The sequence below is a fragment of the Hippoglossus hippoglossus genome, chromosome 18 (assembly GCF_009819705.1).
Source record: "Hippoglossus hippoglossus isolate fHipHip1 chromosome 18, fHipHip1.pri, whole genome shotgun sequence".
Classification (NCBI taxonomy): Eukaryota; Metazoa; Chordata; class Actinopteri; order Pleuronectiformes; family Pleuronectidae; genus Hippoglossus; species Hippoglossus hippoglossus.
Window position 1 is genome coordinate 8,429,790 of NC_047168.1, and position 21,264 is coordinate 8,451,053.

The 21,264-nt window shown below is 43.7% G+C and overlaps 2 protein-coding genes across 6 annotated transcripts in view; both read left to right on the forward strand.

Annotated features, from left to right (window-relative positions):
• The window catches only part of kcnip4 (Kv channel interacting protein 4), a 140,514-nt gene extending 139,392 nt beyond the window's left edge, over positions 1–1,122 (forward strand). The window contains exon 10 of the mRNA XM_034568694.1: positions 1,104–1,122. The gene's annotated coding sequence lies outside the window, so the exon portion shown is untranslated. The remainder of the gene's footprint in view (positions 1–1,103) is intronic.
• Positions 1,123–1,653: 531 nt separating this feature from the next.
• LOC117751777 (synaptopodin-2) lies at positions 1,654–20,971 on the forward strand. 5 transcript variants are annotated; one of them, XM_034568685.1, is made up of 5 exons: positions 1,654–1,891; positions 9,037–9,188; positions 10,272–11,053; positions 12,735–15,919; positions 19,777–20,971. In XM_034568685.1, exons 1-5 carry the CDS (start codon positions 1,784–1,786, stop codon positions 20,359–20,361), a joined length of 4,812 nt encoding a protein of 1,603 aa, XP_034424576.1. In that variant the 5' UTR covers positions 1,654–1,783; the 3' UTR covers positions 20,362–20,971. The 5 variants fall into 5 exon arrangements, with proteins under 5 accessions (XP_034424576.1, XP_034424575.1, XP_034424573.1 ...); XM_034568684.1 differs by lacking the exon at positions 19,777–20,971 and having other exon boundaries at positions 1,658–1,891; positions 12,735–14,710; positions 14,819–17,862; XM_034568682.1 differs by lacking the exon at positions 19,777–20,971 and having other exon boundaries at positions 1,658–1,891; positions 12,735–14,680; positions 14,732–17,862.
• Positions 20,972–21,264: the final 293 nt, after the last annotated feature.

A 21,264-nucleotide genomic window follows, 5' to 3' on the forward strand; every position in this document is an offset into this window, starting at 1 on the left:
GGCGAGTCTGGAGTCTATTGGGGCCCCTAGCAAAAGCTTTCATGCAGGGGGCCCCCTCAAAGCGTTCATCAACATTATGTTATAAATAATCTAGATAGATAGATATATAGACTGATCCTGAGGGAAATTTAGGCATCCAGTATCATACTTCTAGTAGTAGTATGTGTATGTGCTAAAGCAGATATTGACGATACAAATATTTTAAGTATAACTTAACAATATACATGTATAAAACATCATAAATAACTTGAAATAAATGCAATATAAATATAGTACAAAATATGAATATACATAAAATTATAGCCCACATTATAAGGCCCGTGCTTTAATTACTGATGTCCCATATGAAAAGTCTATTCTCGGAGACGATGTTAATTTCACCCGGGCTTAATTGTTTTGAAGTTTCAATACTGTCTGTACTACTAAGTTTGTTTTATTTTTCCTCATCATCTTTTTTTCTTTCTTTTTTCACTTCCAGATTGACAACTCCTCTTCATTTTCCTTTGCTTTCATTTTCAATTCAAATTTTGAGAATAACACAGGGCCCCTATAGGGAGGTTTCCTACTGAGATGTCATCGCAAATACTCCATTGGTTGTCAGAGAGAGAAGGAGGGGAGGGTGTAGTTACTGGCCACCTTATGAGACACTGCTGTGGAGTAAAGTGTGTCAGCCCTCGGGGGGCCCCCTCTTGGCTTGGGGCCCCAAGAAGTTGCCTGCCTTGCCTGTTCACAAGCTGCACCTCTGTTCACCAGCAGGCCTCACTCTCTGTTATCGTAGAAACATATCAAATTTTTATAAATCAAATAAAACATGGATGACAACATCAGAATGTAATGATGATCAAATTAAATTGGGGCCTAAAATGTTTGGCTCTGACACAAGCTGAGGAGGAATTTACATTTAGTACAGAGACAAGATTCAATGACACAAATAAGCCTTTTTTGTGTATTGTTAAAAAAAAAAAGTTAATTTATTTTGTAAAAATTCTGTACAGGTCCACATTGTAATAGGGTTGTGGTTTTATTTGTAACACTATTTTTATTTATAATTATGTATTTAGTCCTAACACTGACCATAGGCCTACGCCCCTGATTTTAATCTTGAGGAAGAAGTAGGGGAAGAGGAGGAGGAGGAAGGAAGGAAGGAAGGAAGAAAAATATTGTGAGTACAATAACAGAAGAAGAGGGGGTGAAAGTACTAGAGTATATGAGTCCTAACACTATGTAATAAAAGAGGAGGAAGTAATGTAGTATATGAGTATTACGACTATGTAATAGACGAAGAGGAGGAAGTAATAGGGTATATGAGTACTAACACTATGTAATAAAAGAGGAGGAGGAAGTAAGAGAATTACGAGTATATAATGGACGAAGAGGAAGGGAAGTAATATACTCTGAGTACTGCCAGTATTCATAGAGTATAATAGGAGTAAAACAATAATGTATGTGGGTGAATAAAATAGTAATATAAGTATAAAAAATGTGTATTAATACACAATAATATTCACTTTTTTTCCAACTCAAGCCCCCACCTCACGCTCTCTCTCCCTCCCTCCCTCCCTCCCCCCATGCAGGACTCAAACCACCAGTTGCACGCCGACGCCTGCAGGCGGGTCCTTGCGCCGTGACGTCTGCAGCAGCGGGCTGGACTCGGGCAGAACTGGGATGATGGGGATTATACAGAGCGGCGGTGGAGAGGTGGTTCGTGCAAAGTGCTGCCGCGGCCGTCAGCTCGGTGGTAGCAGCGCTGCTGTGTGGATGAGGAAGAGCGGCGCGCAGCATCATGGGCACCGGGGATTACATCTGCGTGACGCTGCGTGGGGGTGCACCCTGGGGATTCACCCTGACAGAGGGAGAGGGAGACACCTACAGACCTTTCCTCATTACACAGGTATCTGTCTGTCTGTCTGTCTATATCCCCATGCCTCGGTTTCTCTAGATGCATCTTTTTCTCTATCACCCTCTATCTCTCTCTATCTATCTCAATCTCGATATATCTTTCTATAGTTTTATCTCTCTCTCTATAATTCTATATCTCTCCCTCTCTATATAACTCTCTCCACCTCTCTCTACATCTTTACCTCTTTGTATAACTATCTCTATCTCTGTTTTTCTCCCTGTCTATATAACTCTCTCCATCTCTCTATATCTCTCTCCCCTTCTCTATAACTCCGTCTTTATCTCTCTTTATCTCCCCCTTTTAATATAACTCTCTCTACCTCTCTCTATATCTCTCCCTCTCTCTATAACTCTCTGTCTCTTTCTATATCTCTCCCTCTCTCTATAACTCTCTCTATCTCTCTCTATAACTCTCTCAATCTCTCTCTGTATGTCTCCCTCTCTATATAACTCTTTATCTCGATATAGCTCCCTCTCTCTTTGTATATACATCTCTCTCGATATATAACTTCCTCTGTTTATCTCAATATATAAATCTATATATCTATATCAATAATTGATATGAAGTTATTATTTAAATGTATCATCTGAGCAAGTTTGGCTCTGTCTGTAAATATGATGAAAGTTTTCCTCGTGTTAACTGTTGGATTTTGGAGACTGTATAAATTCCCCTTCAGTTTGGATAACAAGAGCCGTTATCTATTTAAGTTTGGATAAAGTTTCTTCTGAGCCATTCACTGGAGAAAAGAGAAATCTTAAGTGAAACAGTCCCCGGTGGGAGAAGTGTTTTTTTTTCCGGAGCTGTGTGTGTGTGTGTGTGTGTGTGTGTGTGTGTGTGTGTGTGTGTGTGTGTGTGTGTGTGTGTGTGTGTGTGTGTGTGTGTCCCTGCATTTTTTTGTGCGTTGGCTGTGTTTTGGTGTGCGAGATTCCTCTGGACCCTTATATGGTCAAGGCCGAGGGAGAGTGTGAAGCTGAGGCCAGTGTGATCTGTTATCACTCACAAAGATTACAGCAGGAAGGCAACACATCATTCGGACGTGCAAATCGACCTGAAGAGTGAAGCGTACGTGTGTAATGTAGGAAGAAGGGCAAGAAGAACATGCAGATGGTTACAGGAGGTTAGACAAATGTAGGTACTGTTATATCAACATATCAGCTCAATGGCGTTTGCTTAGGGCTGATAGTGTGGTAATAAACCTTAGAAATGACAACAGAGGATTTCATCTGCACACTGCAAGTGATGAAGCCACGTTTGTGATGGTGCATTTGCATACATGGTGTAAGAGGAACTTTAGTGTTGATTGATAATCCTGTTGGACAAATAATTTCCGTGTTAACTCGTGTCGTTTGCTCCTCTTGTTCTAACACAGGCAATAATGTGTGACTGTTATTTCTAAGAGTAACAGGCTGCTTTTGGGTTGTAACTACAGTTGGCGCAGATGACATTATCCAACTTCATCCTCTGGACCTCAGGAGCATTAGTTACAATTACATTATACATTTAAACTATGCACAATGTCACTATTTCTCTTGAAGCTATGACACTTTAATCATCTACTGTTAGATTTAATGAGCATTTGTATAAACCTCTAAATCATGTTCACTATTAACTTTGAAGGCAGATAAAATGCTCCAATAAAACCATCATTCTCTTATTTTTCTTCCCATGTGATGCAGAATGATTAAGTTTCAGGACATTTCATTTTAATGCACTGTACGTGCGCACTAAGGAAGGTAAAGCCAGGTGCTTTTATTTTGAAGAGCAGTGGAGCCTATATATAGTCATGCATGTTCACGAGTACTCGGGTCGCACACGTCTCTCATCAGCTTGTCGTCGGACGCACTGAAGATGTAAATGTTTTTCTTCAGCTGCATTCCTGTGACATCAAAGCTGCGGCAGAAGAAAGCGTCCTGAAAGCATCCGTTGATCATTTTAACGACATAATGATACACTTCTTTTTTTTGAGTAAGGCTGTAGATATTGTCTCCACACCTCACTGCATAAGTCTCTGCAGACTGAATAAGTGAATGTAAAGCCACCTCAGAAACATCTGGACTGAAAGGATGAATTTATCATGGAGTTCTGGCATTTAGACAACAACATAAAAAAGAAGTATATGCCCTTATACTCACTGTTTCTGAAGTTACTTCCATAAGTTATATTAAAGTATATCAACAATATAGGCCTTAGTCTTCCCCGTTTACTCTGCACCTTTCATGCTTAACTTCTGTCCTACCAATAAAGGCCATAGTGCCCAAAAATATTTATTTAAAACAATAGGACCAATCAAATGCTTTTCACAAACTTATTCCCCTTGATTTCAGGGCAATCTTACAAGCCTGTTACTTTTAATGTACGATGAGCGAATACCCCCACTAAGTTATGTTCACTGTAGGGCAAAGAAGTTCTGCATGAGTCAACATGACCCTTATGAAAGGCTTTGCCAAAAGGTCGCAGCATCCGTGAGCTCTAGTAAGCACACCAACTGTAACAGTCATCTTGCCCTGATGGGAAAATACCCCCTACATCTAATGCCCGTTTAAGCTTTAATTTTCTCTCCACACCCCCACACAAGATTCCTGTAAATACACTGGATTTGAGTGTTTGTCCTGTTAAGGCAGTGGTAGCCGCATATGATGCGTTTGCCTCACTCTCGGACATCTGGGGGCTTTAGTCCACCTCATCTGGAAGGCATAACTCTGAACATACCTCCAAACTCTTCTGGAGGGAGAGCAGAGTGTGTTTGCCGAGAGTCGAAAGAGGAGAACATGCCAAGATGGAGGCCTGTAAAGCCACAGTTTCTCTCCCGTGTGTGTCTGATGGAAGTGCGTTTCTATTAAACGCTTCTGTTGAATGCAGCGAAGAGAGAAACTGTTTTGTTTCCCCGGGAGAAAGTGATTGTTCCGCGCGCTGACAGGCGGTGCAGTGCGAGGGGGCACGGGGTATCCACTCTTAAAAGGTTCTCTCCATATAAGGGAAGCTGTGTTTTTCTTCTTAGTTGGAGTCATGGCCCGAGTACAAAGTTGATGAGGTCACCTTATTTTTAAAGCTACAGAAACTGCAACTTTTTTTTACAAGTCCTGACCTGCGAATTCACCAACACACCTTCAGAAGAAAACATGGAAGAATTATCGTACGCACTTTTTCGACGTCTTATAGAAATCAAGTAAAAAGACCTGGTGATGTCATATGCATTGGTAAGAGACAGACTTTCAGAATTAGAAATTGTTTAATCATCAGAATCAGAGCAGGAGACATTTTTCGGCCTCCTAATTACCAAAGTATGTCATCTTGGTATGTGGAATGTCAACATGCATCAGATCAGTTCTGGAACGCTGAATAGCAACATGTAATCTTAATGCAAGTCTGCAAAGTTTCTAACTTTTGGGGCTGGAGCCTGCACGTTGATATTAATTACGGCAACTAATGAGAATCCTATCTAAATTCCATTAAATCGTATTCACAGGCTGAGTTAGGAGTCCTCCTTGCCTGGATTATCCTGGCTTTTGCGGAGTAAAGAGGACTCTTGTTGCTGATGTTTCAGCTCTAACACGGCACCATAGGAACCTTATTAAGCTGCCAAGCAATCAGCAAAATGCCATTGCCTCATTCATCCAGTGCAGTTTTTTTTCCCGGAGTAAACAAAGTGCTCCACAGTTACTGGAGGTTTGGCATTGTGTGGGTTTTCTTTTTTTTTTAACGTCCCAGTCCAGGGAGGCAGCAGATATGACTGTGAGACTTTTTCCTCTCACATCATTCATGCAAATTAAGGCCAACAGCTTAAACATTTGGATTATATAGGAACGAGCTGCAGGGCTCCTGGCTGTGGCTGCTCATTGCCTTCTTTTTTAACACTTTAAAACATGGGTTATTCATGTTTTTCCTTCTCAGCTGAAGGAACAAGTGATAATTTAGTAACACAATTTCCACATATGGACTGGATATAGTATGTATGGCATTTTCAATGATCCTTAATATTTCTAATATGACATATGTGTCCCCAAATGTCAGATATTGTTTTCTTTGGAGAGGAACTGAAGTTTGACTCTATTCAAATATAGCTTATATAAATGAGTTAAAGTAAATATCAGTGCTGTCAATCGTCAATATAACTGATAATATCCATGCTGTCAACCTATTATCCATGTAGGCTTCTTTCCAAAATGAATCTACATTAGAAAACCCAAATTAAGACACGTTTAGATAAAGCTGTTAAACCCAAATTAAAGTAAATAATAAAGGGAACTTGGGTTTCTCTGTTACAGTATAAGTCAGTAGATACAATGCAATATGTTTTCAATCAGTCCAATTTCTGGCCTTCCATTAAGCATTCTGCTCCGAGCGAATAAGGATGAGTGAATGAAAACATTAGACACATCTCTCCTCCCTACACGGTGTAAGTGGTACCTGTAAACAGCTGGAAAATATTTACCTCAAATGTACCAAAAAAAAAATTACATAATTGCTTTAAGCTGCGAAGGGCAGGAACCGCCGGGGGCTGCACGAACACATTACTCGGGTCCCGCTTCTCCTGCGATTTCTTTTCCATTGTGCTTAAGCCCATTAAATAGATAATTCGAAAATGGCCGACCCAGGATAATGCGGGCATAAATGTTGTCTTAATTGTGACCCCCACATGATGTGAATTCAGACGATCGGGGTTCTGGTGGTAATTTTCGGAGAGCACTTTATTCGAATTTGAAACTTTCCAACACTGTTTATGACCCCTCTCGTCCGTCACCTACAGTAGCGCTCGTTTGTTTTCCTCTCCAGCCCAATTACTGCAAACTGGGGTTTCCCTTTACAAGCAGTTTACGAGCAGCAGGATCGAAACACCAGGTGGTATTCGCCTCCTTTCGAGCGTTGCACGATTGTCTCTGTGTGTTGCGAGGGGGAGAAGACGACAAATGTTTCCCCTCCTTTTTTGGAGCACGGCTGGTTGCTGTGTGGCCCTGCAGGCGAACCCAGCGTCCCTGTTGTTGTGAGGTGTGCGTCCCCCATGGACGGGCTCCCAGGCTGCCTTATAGGGCCTGTGTGTGTGCTGGTTCACTCTTATAAACTCAGGGATGGACTCACAGGAGGTTTTACCTGAAAGCTACCAGCTCTATAAAGTAACTCATAAAATATGTTTGTATATGCAGTCTCGCTTTGTTTGTCCTGGCTGGCTTTTTGTCCAATTCAAGATTTGTGTTTGAGTACCTGGATGCAAAGAGTTGCAGAGTTAATAGTATGCTCAGCGATTTGTATCACAAAACATTAGGATATTTTGGGATGTAAACTGCATTGGTTTCCTCTTGTGTCTATCCATGGATTCTCCTCTACTTCAGTCAGCAACTAAAGATGTATGTGTGGACATTGCCATCTAGTGACAAGATTGTGGTACTGCAGGTTTTGAGAGTTGAATGCATGTCAATGGAGGTGGTACAGCTGCCAGCAAGGGTCAAATTCCAATATCAAAATAGAACAGTATAATAAAGTAAATTTATAGTAAAAAGAATGGCATCATTTTTACAGATTTCATTACAGTGGCTTCAGGTTTGAACACCAACAACTTGGTTTATAATTTTAAAAATATAGCTTTCCCATGAATAAACATAGAACAAATATATGATTCACGTTAACATATTTATATTTAAATCAAGCACACTTGAATCTTATGTTACAGCAAACTTATCGAGGAGCTGAGAACAGGGATCTTTCCTCTGGCTCTGGAAGTGGGTAGATTTAAACACATCCCTGGTTGTGTTAATGAAGAGAGGTTGAGAATCGCATTTTCTTCTACGTTGCCCCTATAATGATGAGTTAAGAATATCTATTCTGCATGAAATATGTGTTTGAAATCCAGTGGTGCACTGACGACGACAGAATGGAATGGTTGTTTAATTCTAATGCTCAAAAGTTGGCTACCTTCTATATCGTCAGGATGGTTTATTTGTTTAAAATCGATATTGGAAATCTAGTTTCTGTTTTGTTTTAGGCAGGAGACGGAATAATAACAAATTACACAATCTTTCCGTGTGTTGTTAAAGGATAGAGAGCTGGAAAACCTTGGTAGTTTTCAGTTTAAAATTCTCTGAGCTGTTACACAATGAACGTGCACTGCTGCTCGTCAGGATGTCTTCCTGTGTCACTTTAATATGAGAAACCAAGGAGACTGTTTTGGTTTTGTTATTGTTTGACTCAACTTGAAGAGCAGGGGAGAACATTAGTGTGATCGATGGCAGAGCGACATGTTCAGTATCGCCTCAGGTTAAACTGTATTGACTGTGATCTATCATAAACATTACTGGGTCAATGTGCAGATTCATCCTACAGGGTGAATTAACCAGGAACTTGCTGGAATGAATTGAGCGGTGAGGTTGTGCCTTATCCCCACCGATATTTGAAGATTATATTTTTGGGCATTTTGTCTTTATTTGACCATTAATATTTAGGAAACACGAAGAAGAGTGGGAGGGATTGTTTATGACAAGATGTCCCGCAGCACATGAAACACCCTCTAGTGTTGCTCAAGAAGTAAGAAAAGCACTGCAGACCTTACAAACCCACCTAAAGCTGTTTATTTGTAGCATTTGTATCCGCTAATTGCATGGAACTGAAGTAATCATTTATCCCCTCGCTTTGTATAAGTGGCCTTTTGTGCAAAAATGTATGAGGTGTTTCTTCCTTATTAAATCCTCTTATTAATGAACCATTTTATCGGACTCGGGAACCAATTACAAGAGAACAAAACCATCAATCATTAGCTCAACTGTGCAAGGAGGTGCCCTTTACATGGATCCGGGCAGAGCTGGCCTTTATTGTTGTACGCCTTCGATGCTGTCGTGACCCTAAGTGTATATTCTCGTGTGAATGGTGCAAACTGTTGCAGAGATTATTGAGTAAAGTGTTTTGAATTCATTCAATATAAAATGCAAATACAACTACATCTCCCTTGTTTTCCTTTTATATCTCTAGAATAATAATCCAGTCTAACATGTTTTTATTTGTTTCTTGCCCGACTGCCATGACTAGAAAGCCTCGTTTTATCTTTAAATATAACACTGATTTATGTTTTTCTCCTTTTATTTTCATGAAAATGCATAATCCATCTTAACTCCATTGAAAAAAAGTAATTTCACCACTGTCGTCCACAGGTGGAAGAAGGAGGCCGCGCCTTCTCGGCCGGAGTGCAGGAGGGTGACGAGGTGGTGTCGCTGAACGGAGAGCCGTGCGCTGATCTCACCCTCTTACGGGCCCTTGCCCTCATCGAGACGTCAATCGACTGCCTGCAGCTGCTTCTCAAAAGGTGTAGTTCCGCATGCCGCCCCAATAGATTCACAATTGGAGGAGGGTATACATGCAAAATCAATAACCGTGGAATATGTTGTGTATCGTGACAAATGGGCCCTGCAGTGGGTCCTTGGTGTTCACCACAGCAGTGCAGAAATCATTACAGCAGCACTGTATTAGCATTTAGATAGCGTGTTGTTGTCTTTCTTTTATGGCCTGCATCCTTTTACACAGCTCAGTGACCCTATACGTGTACATACACTGGTATTTATGCCTGTGTGTGTGTACTGGTGACTGAACGTGTGTCAGCCATGGTGACCTTCCCGCTGGCTCGGCCAAGGTGCAACAGATTTGTGTGCGTGATTGACGTGCAGCTGCTCAGCCATTACTCAGTGGGCACTGCCAGTGTGTTTACCAGGGTGAGATCTCCTCAAATATTGCTGCATGCGCCCTAGTGTGTCCGCATTTAAACCTACAGAGGGGGAGACTGTTGTTTTTTGATGGCGCATTGAAGTTGAACCAAGTAGTTGAATCTAATTTAGTGTGGCTATAACAGGACTATGATCTCAGCGCAGGATTTGTATTCAAAGTGTTTCTATGACAGCGAGGATCTCTTCAGACATGGAGAGCAGCTGACCTTGTGGCTAAAAAAGGATTAGTCACTGATGTAATTGGCCTAAATTCAATGATACCAGTCACGGATAATAGCATTATATGGCCTTCAGGCTCCTCCTTACCTTGAACGTAAATGTTAGGTCGAGCGATGTTCAAATGTGATTATTTTCCACTTCAGAGGCCTGACCCTTTCATTTCACTTGCTGTTTAAAGATGAAATCTACTTTATAACAACAACTTCAGCCGTGGAGGACAGGCTTCACCTTCCTATGGCTTCAATCCTCTGTGATGATTTGATTCTTAAGTCTTACTTGAGAAGAAAAACTAAAAGAAATATATTTTATTTACGTAAAATCAGACTTTCACAATTTCACCAAGACCCAAAATGGCATAATCTCATATTTAAATGATCAATTTTATTTATTGAACTAAGAGAAGTTGTCCTTATTACTCATTGCTGTTCTTCCCCCCTCTTCTCTGACAGATACGGCTCCATTACTGAAGACGATGAATCAGACACATATTGTGGTGAGAGGGAATCTTCGTCTGATGCTTTAGCGAGCACCACCCTCCACATCCTCTCCCCAAAGCACAGATCCCAAAGCCCGAGGGAACTCTACATAGCCGAGTCCCAGGACGAGGCCTACTATGGGGAGCTGGACAGCAACTCAGAGTCCCCCAAGGGACCCCAGCTGTTTTGCACCCAGCTCGATGCTCCCCCGTCTGATGGTCAGAGAGGCCGAGAGCCTGTTTTCAGGGAGAAAGAAGTACGACAGTGCTTCTCCCCTGGGAACGTGGTGGAGCTCCAGGTTTCCCTGTCTGAGCAAACGTCGGACCGCGCGGGCTGCTCCTCTCTTGGGAGTGCACTCGGGGTCGAGGGGGGACTCTCGAACAGGGAGGTTATCGAGACCATCCACACCTCCACCATATCGCACCGTCTGCCGTGCCCCGTGAGAGAGCCACTGGGCCAGCATGGGGTGGTGCTCGGCTCCCCCTCGGTGCTGGGGCAGGTGGAGGTCATTTTGCAGCAGCCATCAGCATCCGGGGCAGGGAGGGGCATCCTGAGCGTGGGTGGCCCCAGGGTCAGTGGAAGCGTTGGATCCCAAAGTGAAGGGGAAGAAGGAGGAGGGCACTGCGAGGGAGACCCTGGGTCTTTTACGGTCTCATTTGGAATTCCCACAGATGAGGCGTCACAGGCAGCAGAGCAGGACTCTGACTCTGAGGGGGATCCAGACAAACCTAACAAGCATCGGGCAAGGCACTCCAGTAAGGACCATTTCCATTTGTATTACGTACCATAATCGTGTGTGCATTGTTTTTTCCTCAATGCATTTGAGTGTGTGGATTATAAGCATCTACTCTTTAAGGGATCTTCTACAAGCCAATAGGTCACTGGATTGCATTTGTCAACAGCATGTGTGCATTCCAAAGCCTGATGGTCTAGTGTGTGTACCCCTCAAAATAGGATTTATCTCTCAGTGCAGTTGGAGGAGGGTGCTCATTCCTTTGAATGGGAGCAGATACATCCGGGTCTGATCTGAATTACAACACAAAGTGTCGGCAGGGCAGCAGGGAGCGGATTGAATGGTGACGCAGGTTCAATTTACAGAATCTGATTGGAGAGAAACAAAAGGATGTGGAATCGATCATATGTGAGAATATGTTGCTCTTTATAAACCAATTATGTTACTTTTGAAGAGGCTCGATGATGAATATGGATACCGAGGCATTCCTCTGGGCTGTGTAGAAGACATAAATATAACACCAGCCCGCTGATGATGCCTGCAGAAGTGGCCCTTTGACAGACACTAGCATGTGCTCCCCCCAGCCCGTTACCTGATCCTTTCATACTGAGTGCTTTAACTGAGCTAAAAAAGTGAGTCCGTCGCTCACTCCCGCTGTGTCCTCCACCTTCAGGTTAGTCTTGCAGCAATATAAAAACAGTAAGGCTACTTGTGATTGTATCGCAGCGCTAACTTGCTGGATTGGTTTGAGAGTGTGTTTGTAGTGTGGTGTCTGTTATCAAATTGGCTTAAGTGTGAGTGTATGTGATAGATTTCAGCTTTGAGGTGACAGTTTATGAACTTGCAGATAAGCTGGCTGGCAAAGATGCTCTGGTCCTGGTGAATCTATTGCACGCAGCCTATCTTTAATCTTTCTCAGGTCCTGTTCCCGGCTTTATGCGTTATGGGGATTAATAACCAATTTAATGCAGCGCAATTTTCGATGAACAAATGAGGATATTAGATATGGGTCAGAGAACTTTGTAAGTGCTTTGTGGGAAGATGATTTATGTTCGACCGAATGAGCAAATTTGGAATAATGAGGAAAAGTACACGGCTATGGTTGGATAGAATTTGTGTGGACAAAGAATATAAAACGTATTTCTCTTCCTTGTGAAGGGATCAGTTTATAGCTTAGTTTTTATTTGTCGTGCAATCATATCAGATCAACAACAGAATGTATAACATTTAGCATTTACTAGTTATATAAAAGTCTGTTGCTTCTGCTTTTACTGGACACAAAGGATGTATTTTTACAAATAAAAGCTTTGTTACTTTCTTAACTTAATCTTTTTTTTACCTTGTCACCATGTTGTATGTGCATGATCTATCTTCAAATGAATGCTGGAACCAATAGGAGTTATATAATGTAATATGATTTTATTTTCAGATTGATATTCATAGGCATATAACAAAAATAGATGTAAAGTAATTTAGTGAACTCCAATTGTGATCAGTGTAGATACCGTCCGCAACAACTGCCTGTGCCTCACTCAGTGATCAAAGAACTGAAATGTAAAAACAAAACTGTTACCATTTGTTACAACCTCAGTGAAATAAATGAAACATATAAAAAGAAAGCTGTTTTCAAAGTAAAGTCTTTGTTCTTTGTCTGGGACCCTTGTTTCTAAACACTGAATTCTCTCTTTTCCTTCTCTACGCAGGGCTCAGGCGTAGCGAGAGTCTGTCCGAGAAGCAGGTGAAGGACCACAAGTCCAAATGTAAACGTATTGCTCTCCTCCTCACGGCTGCTCCGCCCAACCCCAACAACAAAGGGGTGTTGATGTTCAAGAAACATCGGCAAAGGGCCAAGAAGTACACGCTTGTGAGCTACGGCACAGGAGAGGACGAACCAGAGAACAGCGACGACGAGGACGAGGAAGACGAAAAACAAGAAACCCATACTGTTGAATTCACCCTTGTGGCTCCGAACGATTCTGACCTAGATAAGCATTTCCTTACTAATGTCCACAGTAGCAAAGGTGTGCTGACTATCAACTGGGACAAGGGTCTCCTTGAGATTGAAAGGAACCTGAACAACAAAGCAGAGATGGAGTGTTTGCCTGATACCAAGGGAAAGGGTGCCCTTATGTTTGTCCAGCGGCGTCAGAGGATGGATGAGATTTCTGCTGAGCACGATGAGCTTAGGCGCCAGGGGATTCCCGTGGAAGCAGTGCCGGAGCCTGAGAAGAAGACAATGGAGCAGTCCTATATGCAGTCAACAACAGAGGGCCATGCTTACATGGATGTAAATGTACACCAGCAAAGCCAACAGCAACACCAGTGCCAGCAGTATCAAGAACAACAGTTCCATGAGCAACAACATGGCTACCAACAGCAACAACAAAGCTATCAACAGCAGCAACAGAACTACCAACAGCAGCAAGAATACCAACAGTACCAGCAACAGCAGTATGAACAGCAGCAAGTGTATCAACAGCAGCAAGTGTATCAGCAGCAGCAAGAATATCACCAAGAGCACCAGCAAATGCAGCAGTATTCTTCAAACGTCAATGGCACAGTCCAACATCAAGCCAATGAAATGCAGAGTTCTTTCAGCAATCGCACTGCAAAGCCTTTCTCAGTTGAAAAAATGGCGGCTACCCCTTTTTCTCCCGCAATGTGTGGGGCCAATGAAGATTCTGTGGGCCAAGGAGAGGAGCTAGCATCCCGCGATGAGCGCATTGCTACCCCTGCTAGTAGGACTGGCCTTCTGATGGATGCAAGGAAAAGAAATACTGGCAAGCAAATGTTCACATTTAAGGAAGCCCCAAAAGTGTCACCTAACCCAGCATTACTGAACCTCCTCAACAAGGGTGATAAGAAGTTGGGTTTCGAGTCAGGACCTGAGGAAGACTACCTCAGCCTTGGGGCTGAGGCTTGTAATTTCCTCCAGTCTCCACGAGCTAAACAAAAGAATCCTCCACCAGTGGCTCCAAAGCCTGCGATCGACCCCAGCTCTCCTCCTTGGTCCCCACAGATAGAAATGAACAACCAGGACATGGCTCAGTGTGCTGAAAATAGTGTTTCCACACCTGCTGCTGCCCCCACCACAGACACTACTCCTGCTCCAGAGCAAGAGCCAACCCCTGCACCTGCTCCTGAGCCCTCTCCCCCTCCTGCCCCCGCGGAGGCTGCTGCCAGCACCAATACAGAAGAGCAGCACACGTGGACTCTCTCAGAGCCTGAATCTCAAAAAGAGCCTCTCCAAGTGACAACTCAAGAAGAAAATTGTCAAATTAATTCTGATCCGCAGCCTGAGCCTGCACCTGTAACCACCTGGGCTCCAGCACAATCACAGTCACAACAAGCATCTACCAATTCCTGGCATCCAGTTCAAGTGCAACCACAGGAACCACCTCCAAGTCAGTCCCCGCCACAGTTACCTTGGGTGACAAGACAAAATACTCAGACCCAAGCCCAGCCTCCACCCCCCACAAACACTTGGACCCCTCAAATTCAGCCATCCTGGAGTCAGCCTCAAGAACCAGCACAAGCCCAGACACATGCTCAGGCAACCTGGGCCCAGCCTCCAGAGCAACCCCAGCCTCATCCACAGGTCCAACCACCATGGGCCCAGCCTCTAGAGCAACCACAGCCTCAGCCACAGGTTCAGCAACCCTGGGCCCAGCCTCTAGAGCAACCACAGCCTCAGCCACAGGCCCAACCACCCTGGGCCCAGCCTCTAGAGCAACCACAGCCTCAGCCACAGGCCCAACCACCCTGGGCCCAGCCTCTAGAGCAACCACAGCCTCAGCCACAGGTCCAACCACCCTGGGCCCAGCCTCTAGAGCAGCCACACATTCAGCAAATGCAACCAACTTGGGGTCAGCCTCAAGAACCAGTGCAGCAGCAGACCCAGGCCCCATGGGCAAAGCCATTAGAGGCAGATACACAGCCTCAACCACCATGGATGCAACCATCCCAGCAGAAATCCCAAGTACAACCTCCTTGGGTTCAACAGGCTCAGCCAGAATCCGAGCCACAGTCGCCATGGGTTCAACAACAACAGAACCAGGCTCCACAACAAGCTTGGCCACAGGCCCAGGCACCCGGTCAATCACAGCCACCTTGGGTTTCAGCTCAGCCTCAGCAGCAACAGCAGCCTTCAATTAATGCATGGCCACCATCACAAGCTCAAGCCCAAGCTCAGCCACCGTGGATGCAAGCAGCCCAAGCACAACCTCAAGTGCAGCCTCAAGCCAATTTGAATCCATGGGCACCAGTACCTGCCCAGGCTCAGCCCCAACCATCATGGCCCCAGCAACCTCTAGGGCATGGACAGCACTCAATGAATTCTTGGGCTCAAGAGCAAAACCAGGCCCAACATCAACCACATTGGGCTCAACCAGCTCCACCCCAGTCCACACCACAGCCAAACTGGCAACCAGCCACTGCAAAGTCTCCACCACAGCCATCAACGAATACAGCCTGGCCTCCAGCTCAGACTCAGCCTCAGACACATTGGGCACCAGAGTCACAGCAAACACCTGTGAATGTTTCCACGTCAATGGTGAACACTCGTCCTTCTCCAAAACCATGGCTTCCACCACAAAATGCCCCACAAAACCGCACTCCACCCTCTCCACCCCAGCGGATGCACTCTTTTACCATACGTCAAAGAGATTCACCACCAATCAACCCGATGGCCACTATCTTAAACCCATCTTCTGCAGGTCCAGCTTATGAGATGCCAATTGTAAGAGGGAAGGGAGCTGATATGTTTGCCAAGAGACAGTCTCGTATGGAGAAGTATGTTGTGGACTCCGAGACTGTGGAAGCGAACAAGGCGTGCCGGTCAACATCACCAACTGTCTCCTTACCAAATGAGTGGAAATATAGTCCTAATGTACGTGCTCCACCTTCGCGGGCGTATAATCCTATGCAGTCCCCTTCTTATCCCCCAGCAGCGACAAAGCAGCTCCCTCAATCTAGTCCTGCATCCAAAGATAAGAAAAAAGCCAAAGGGAAACCTGCCCCTAAACTTAATGTTATAGATGTGATGAAGCATCAACCATATCAACTTGATTCCTCACTCTTTACTTTTGGTCCAGCAGTGGTGGCTCCCAAGCCCCCTGCGCCTAAGCCCGACAGTTCCCCTCCTAACCCCCCTGCTGAAAACCAACCAATTAGTTATGAGCAAATGGCTCCCATCCAGCCAACTGGACCACTTAATGCTCCATACCCCCAGCAGGCCTATGGGATGCCCATGCAGCCAATGATGCATGAGGGCCACTACCAGCTAACCCCAGCTAATGTTTATGCCAACCCTACTGCTTATCAGCAACCCCCTGCTGGCCCTTACCAGCAATCATATAACCCACAGTATCAACAACCTGCCCCACCTGTTTATCATCCCCAAGCTCCTCAACCTTCAAACCCTTCCTACCAACAGGCACCGCAGGTTCCTTACCCACCGGCCAGCAGCCCTCCCTACATGGCGGCTCCTTCAGTGCCTTACCAGCCGCTGCCTCCCAGTAGCTTTGTGGTTCCTAGTTTCCCTGTGGCTGCTAGGCCTGAATCTGCATCAGGTGGCAACCCTGTAGCTGCTCCTAAGCCTAGATTTACAGCCAAAAAGAGCACGGCTCAGGTGTGGAAGCCGACAGCAGTTGATAAAGAGTGATTTCATTACATGCAATGTGTCGGCTTGAATCGCAACGTTGGTGCTCTTACAGTCCACTGGCATGTGGAGCATTTAGAGCACATAAAAGTGCTGTAATGACATTGTACACTTCCACCTGCTCTTGACATTGGACAGAGCTTGGTGGTTCTCAAAGAGATAATGTGAATGGTGTCATAAAATATTAGGAGCATAAGAATAAGAACAGGATGTAAGTATAGCTCTTTAGACACAGAGGAGCATTTTTATATAAGATTATGCATATGGATGGTTCACTAGAAATGGATATATACTATATAAATTGACTAAAGAAATAACTATTAATAAATGTAATTATATGCAAAAGAATAATAGGAAGAAAGGATGTAGGGGAGTACTCAGTGCAAGTTGAAAGAAAAAAAGAAATCAAAACGGTGAATGGTTCTCGACTGTGACAACAGGAAGTTGATTTTTGAAAAGAAGAAAACACTAAATGTGCCTAAAAACAGTAAATAAAAAAAGTGGAAAAATAGTAATAAAGTGGTGGAGGGGGATGGTAAGCAGAGGGCTATAAGTTTGTAATCTTAGTGATGTTGGTACAAGGTACAGGGATTATGTAACGACACTGGAGAAAACGGCAATACTCCTTTTAAAGTGACAACCAAACAGTGGCTTGCTTAAATGCTTGATTAGTAAACACTTTTTCTTCAGTGCTTTCTCTCCCATAGCGCCCGCTGAAGTGGGTTAGTTTTATTTTAAGCTTTTTACCAACTGTTGCATCATGTTAGGTCCTATATTTAAACTGCCTCATGAGAGGGAGAGCCGAGGTCCAGGAATAGACGGCTTGAATTTCAACTAAAGCCTCAAGTGAAAGATACAATCTCCTGGACCCCTATAATATTTTTCTAAAAAAATACAGAAAAATGTATAGTGTAATGTAGTATTATTGCCCACTGTCCTCGTCTAACTCTTTAATGCATCTTCACCTTTTTTTTTTGTTTTATATGAATAGACAATATCCAAAAAGGAGGATTGTTAAAACGATGACCAGCCCAGTAATGTTCACTTATATATTTTTGGTACAGGGCTGCCTCTGTTCTTTGTGTTCTTTTCTTTTTCCCGTGTGTGTTTCTCTTCATAGTGCACTTTCTGTATGATTCACTGCAGTGCCATTAAAATGTCTTTTATCCTTGTTTCTCCTCTCCCTTTCTTTCTGTTCACCTCTGCATGCTTTTTACGGTTTTCTTCTATTTCTGGTTTCTTTTTATAGTTTTGTGTCGCTGACTTTCACCACTTTCTCTCACCTGCACTATAAATACGGATAAAGATCATGTTTGCATTAGCACAGACAAAATGGATTTCAACTGAAGTATCACTTGCACCCACTGTCTTTCACAAACCAATCACTTCTTAACAGTAAAACAAAAATACTGCTGACACGCTATAAAGAGTTCTCCAACACCCCATTACAGGAATCACCTACTTTCTCAGCAGATTGAGGTGAATGCTTGAGCAGCACATTCCTGCAGAATGACTACCTGGTGATGTATTCATTCAGGGTATTCTTAGACCGGTGATCTCACCAGGGAGGAGACCTCACTGGATAACTGTGGGTCAAGGGAGTGGGCCCCCTGCTGAAATGTATATCCATGTCATGTCATGCATTTGGAGAAAGGGCAGTTATTTGTACGGTGGAAATTTTCATATCAAATGGTGTGTTAATTCTAGAGATTTCTGCAGCTATATCTGGAGGAAGCTGATCCCTATTCACATGGCTGGAGTTGACCCCCCCCCCCCCCGATATCACCATATTTGTTGTTTACACGCACATTTTTAATAACCATATTTAATTTCTAATGCATTCTGAAGACAAGACATTGAATTGAAATCTGAATTAAAAATGAAATGAATAAATGAAAGATCTTGTCATTATACTTAGATGCAATTAAATAACAAGAGGCTTCACTCCACACAAAGATAGATACATAAAGATGTTAAAAAATATAGGAAAATAAAAGCATGTAAATAAAAATGGTTAGAAAAAGTAATAAAAAGTTGGTATTAACAGATAACCATGAACATAGAATTAAATGAAGCATATGAAAACAAGGAATGGAAAATCAAATTGGAGATAACAGCCGAAATGGTTATTTTAAATATATGTACAAAACATTGTGACCGATTCTGTGCGTCACCTGTTTTAACCCCAACGTGGAAGTTGCTGATGTTCTGTAAAGATCAGATTAAGATCCTAGTTCAGTTCAACCTTCCGCTCTTGAATGCGCTTCGGGCATAAACTGCACAAAGCAAATATGTGACCTCAGATTGTCTGCTAATCTACTGATCTATTCTAGTGTCTGCCTCACTCCAGGATAGGCATAAGCATTCTAGGCCTTTGAGATACCTGAGTCAGCGTAGATTTAATTCCCCCTATTGACTCATTCAGCTACACTTCTTTTTTTTTATGTCTGCACTCTTTTCTATTCTGCTCTTTTTCCATTTCCACCTGCTGATTTTACACATCTTTGGCCAGATGATGGCAGCACTGCCTTTTTTCTGCATTTGTTCTCCCCCCCACAGACTGTGTTGTCAGAGGTGCTTTTTCTCCCCACGTAACCCTGGGATCTGTGGGCAGCACTGAGGAGGTTTTTACTATTAAGCATTTAGCAGCTTCACCATCTCACTGCTTACTTCAGATGTGTTGCCGTGTAGAAAATCAGATCCAGTGACGATAAGCTGAATGTGGCTTACGTTGGTAATAGTCTCATGGAGCCAGTTGTTCTGAGAAGTATAGTCCACACGCTGAGGAGGCTTAAGGTGGAATGAACTATTAGCTCCTCAATAGGTTTAATAATAATAAGTCATAAAACTGTTAGTTTATTTTTCTGGCTATTTCAAATCTTTGCCTTCTTTCTTAACATACAATGTTAAGCCGAGTTTCTTTTAATACAATATGAGAATGTTATCGCCCTGGAAATGTGCTGACGTAGTGCTCCTCTGTTTTCCATCATTTTTTTCCGAGCGGATTTGGTTTGGCTGGAGGAGCCAGTCAACCAAACAAACCTGAACCCTTACTAAAACAAACATGTCTGGATCTTTCTTTACAGGCACTTGGCAGCTACTCTCTTTCCCCACCAGCCAGAACACCATTCAGAGGCCAGAAGTCCGCCTCGATGACTTCTTCCCCGAGGCCTCCGACTCGGGCCTTCGCAACTCCCACAGCAAGGCAGGGATCCCGGCTGGAGAAGGGCCACAAGCCCCTTTCCCCCTGGGAGGCGGCCTCCCGACACCCCCTGGGCCTGGTGGATGATGCCTTCTCTTTCCGGAACCTCCACCAAACCCTCGCCTCCAACGTCCGTTTGGCAGCCCAGCGCAAACTGCTGCCCGAGCCGCCGGCGGAATGGAAGGCCGGGAGTTCTTACCAAGCCCCTCAGAAAACTGGCAGCCAGACTTGGAGCCAGAGCCGCAGTCAGAGTCGGGCCCCCCTGCCATCGTTTGTGTCCCCAGCAAAGAGCGTTGTCTCCTCTGTCGCTGGTCCGGCCGGGTACCGGTCTCTGCCCAGACAGTGGCAGCCTCGGAGGCCTGTGACAGAGGCCAGCCTTGGGCCCTCTGCCTCTTCCTTTGAGTATAAGAGGCCCTTGGGAACTTACAAGTCTGTGTACACCAGCAACACTTGGAATTGGAGACGGTAGGATACAACTCAACCTTGTGACGCAATCAAGTGCAGTTAGAGCGTCATCACAGTTTTGAGTGAGCAGTGAGCGAAACATGATATGGACATTTGGAAATGCTTGTTTGAATTTCTCCTGGTTTTCATGCTACTACGTGTTTTAAAAAAACACTTTCACCTTTTTTTCCCCTGTTAAATCTTTAGTTTGAAAAGATTTAGATGAAATATTTGCATGCAGCAATCAAATGTGAAGACCGATGATGACTTTAACAATGTTCGGAGAGTTTACTCGGTGAATTGATTGGTGGATACACTGAAGTTAGTTCATCATAAAAAGCCGTGAGCATGTTGTTATGGAACGGACGCACTGAGTGTGAATCATGTGCTGGATGAGTGGAGGGTTTGGATGATTATATAGAAACAGTTTGTCTGGAGATGACGATAGCTGAGTGTTCAGTTAAACTTTCAGAATGTGGAAGACGAGTAACTCAAAGTACTCAGTAGAGCGCATACCTCCGCCAAGGTCCAACAGTCGCCTTATGAAAGTACATCTCGATCCCGATTTTTTTTTATTTCACTCAAAGATATCAGTTCCCTGAATATGCCTTTTTTTTTTTTTTTTAACTGTCAAACACCCTATTTCGCAATGTTACAGAAAGTGATAAAACATTCCTGACTTTTTCCGGATCCTCCCCGAAATGTAATGGCTTCTCTCTTGTTCCACATTCAATTGTTTTACCAAGTTTCGCGGTATTCCATTTTGTGCTTTTTCCATAATCCTCAACTCAAACAAACAAACCTTGGCGGAGGTAATGATGGTGTCCTGAGAAAAGAGATATGAGGGGATGATGACAGAGAAAATGAAGAAACCTACGTTCCCCTTAGTAAGTTACAGAATGTCTCTAGAATTGTCCCGAGCTTGTGG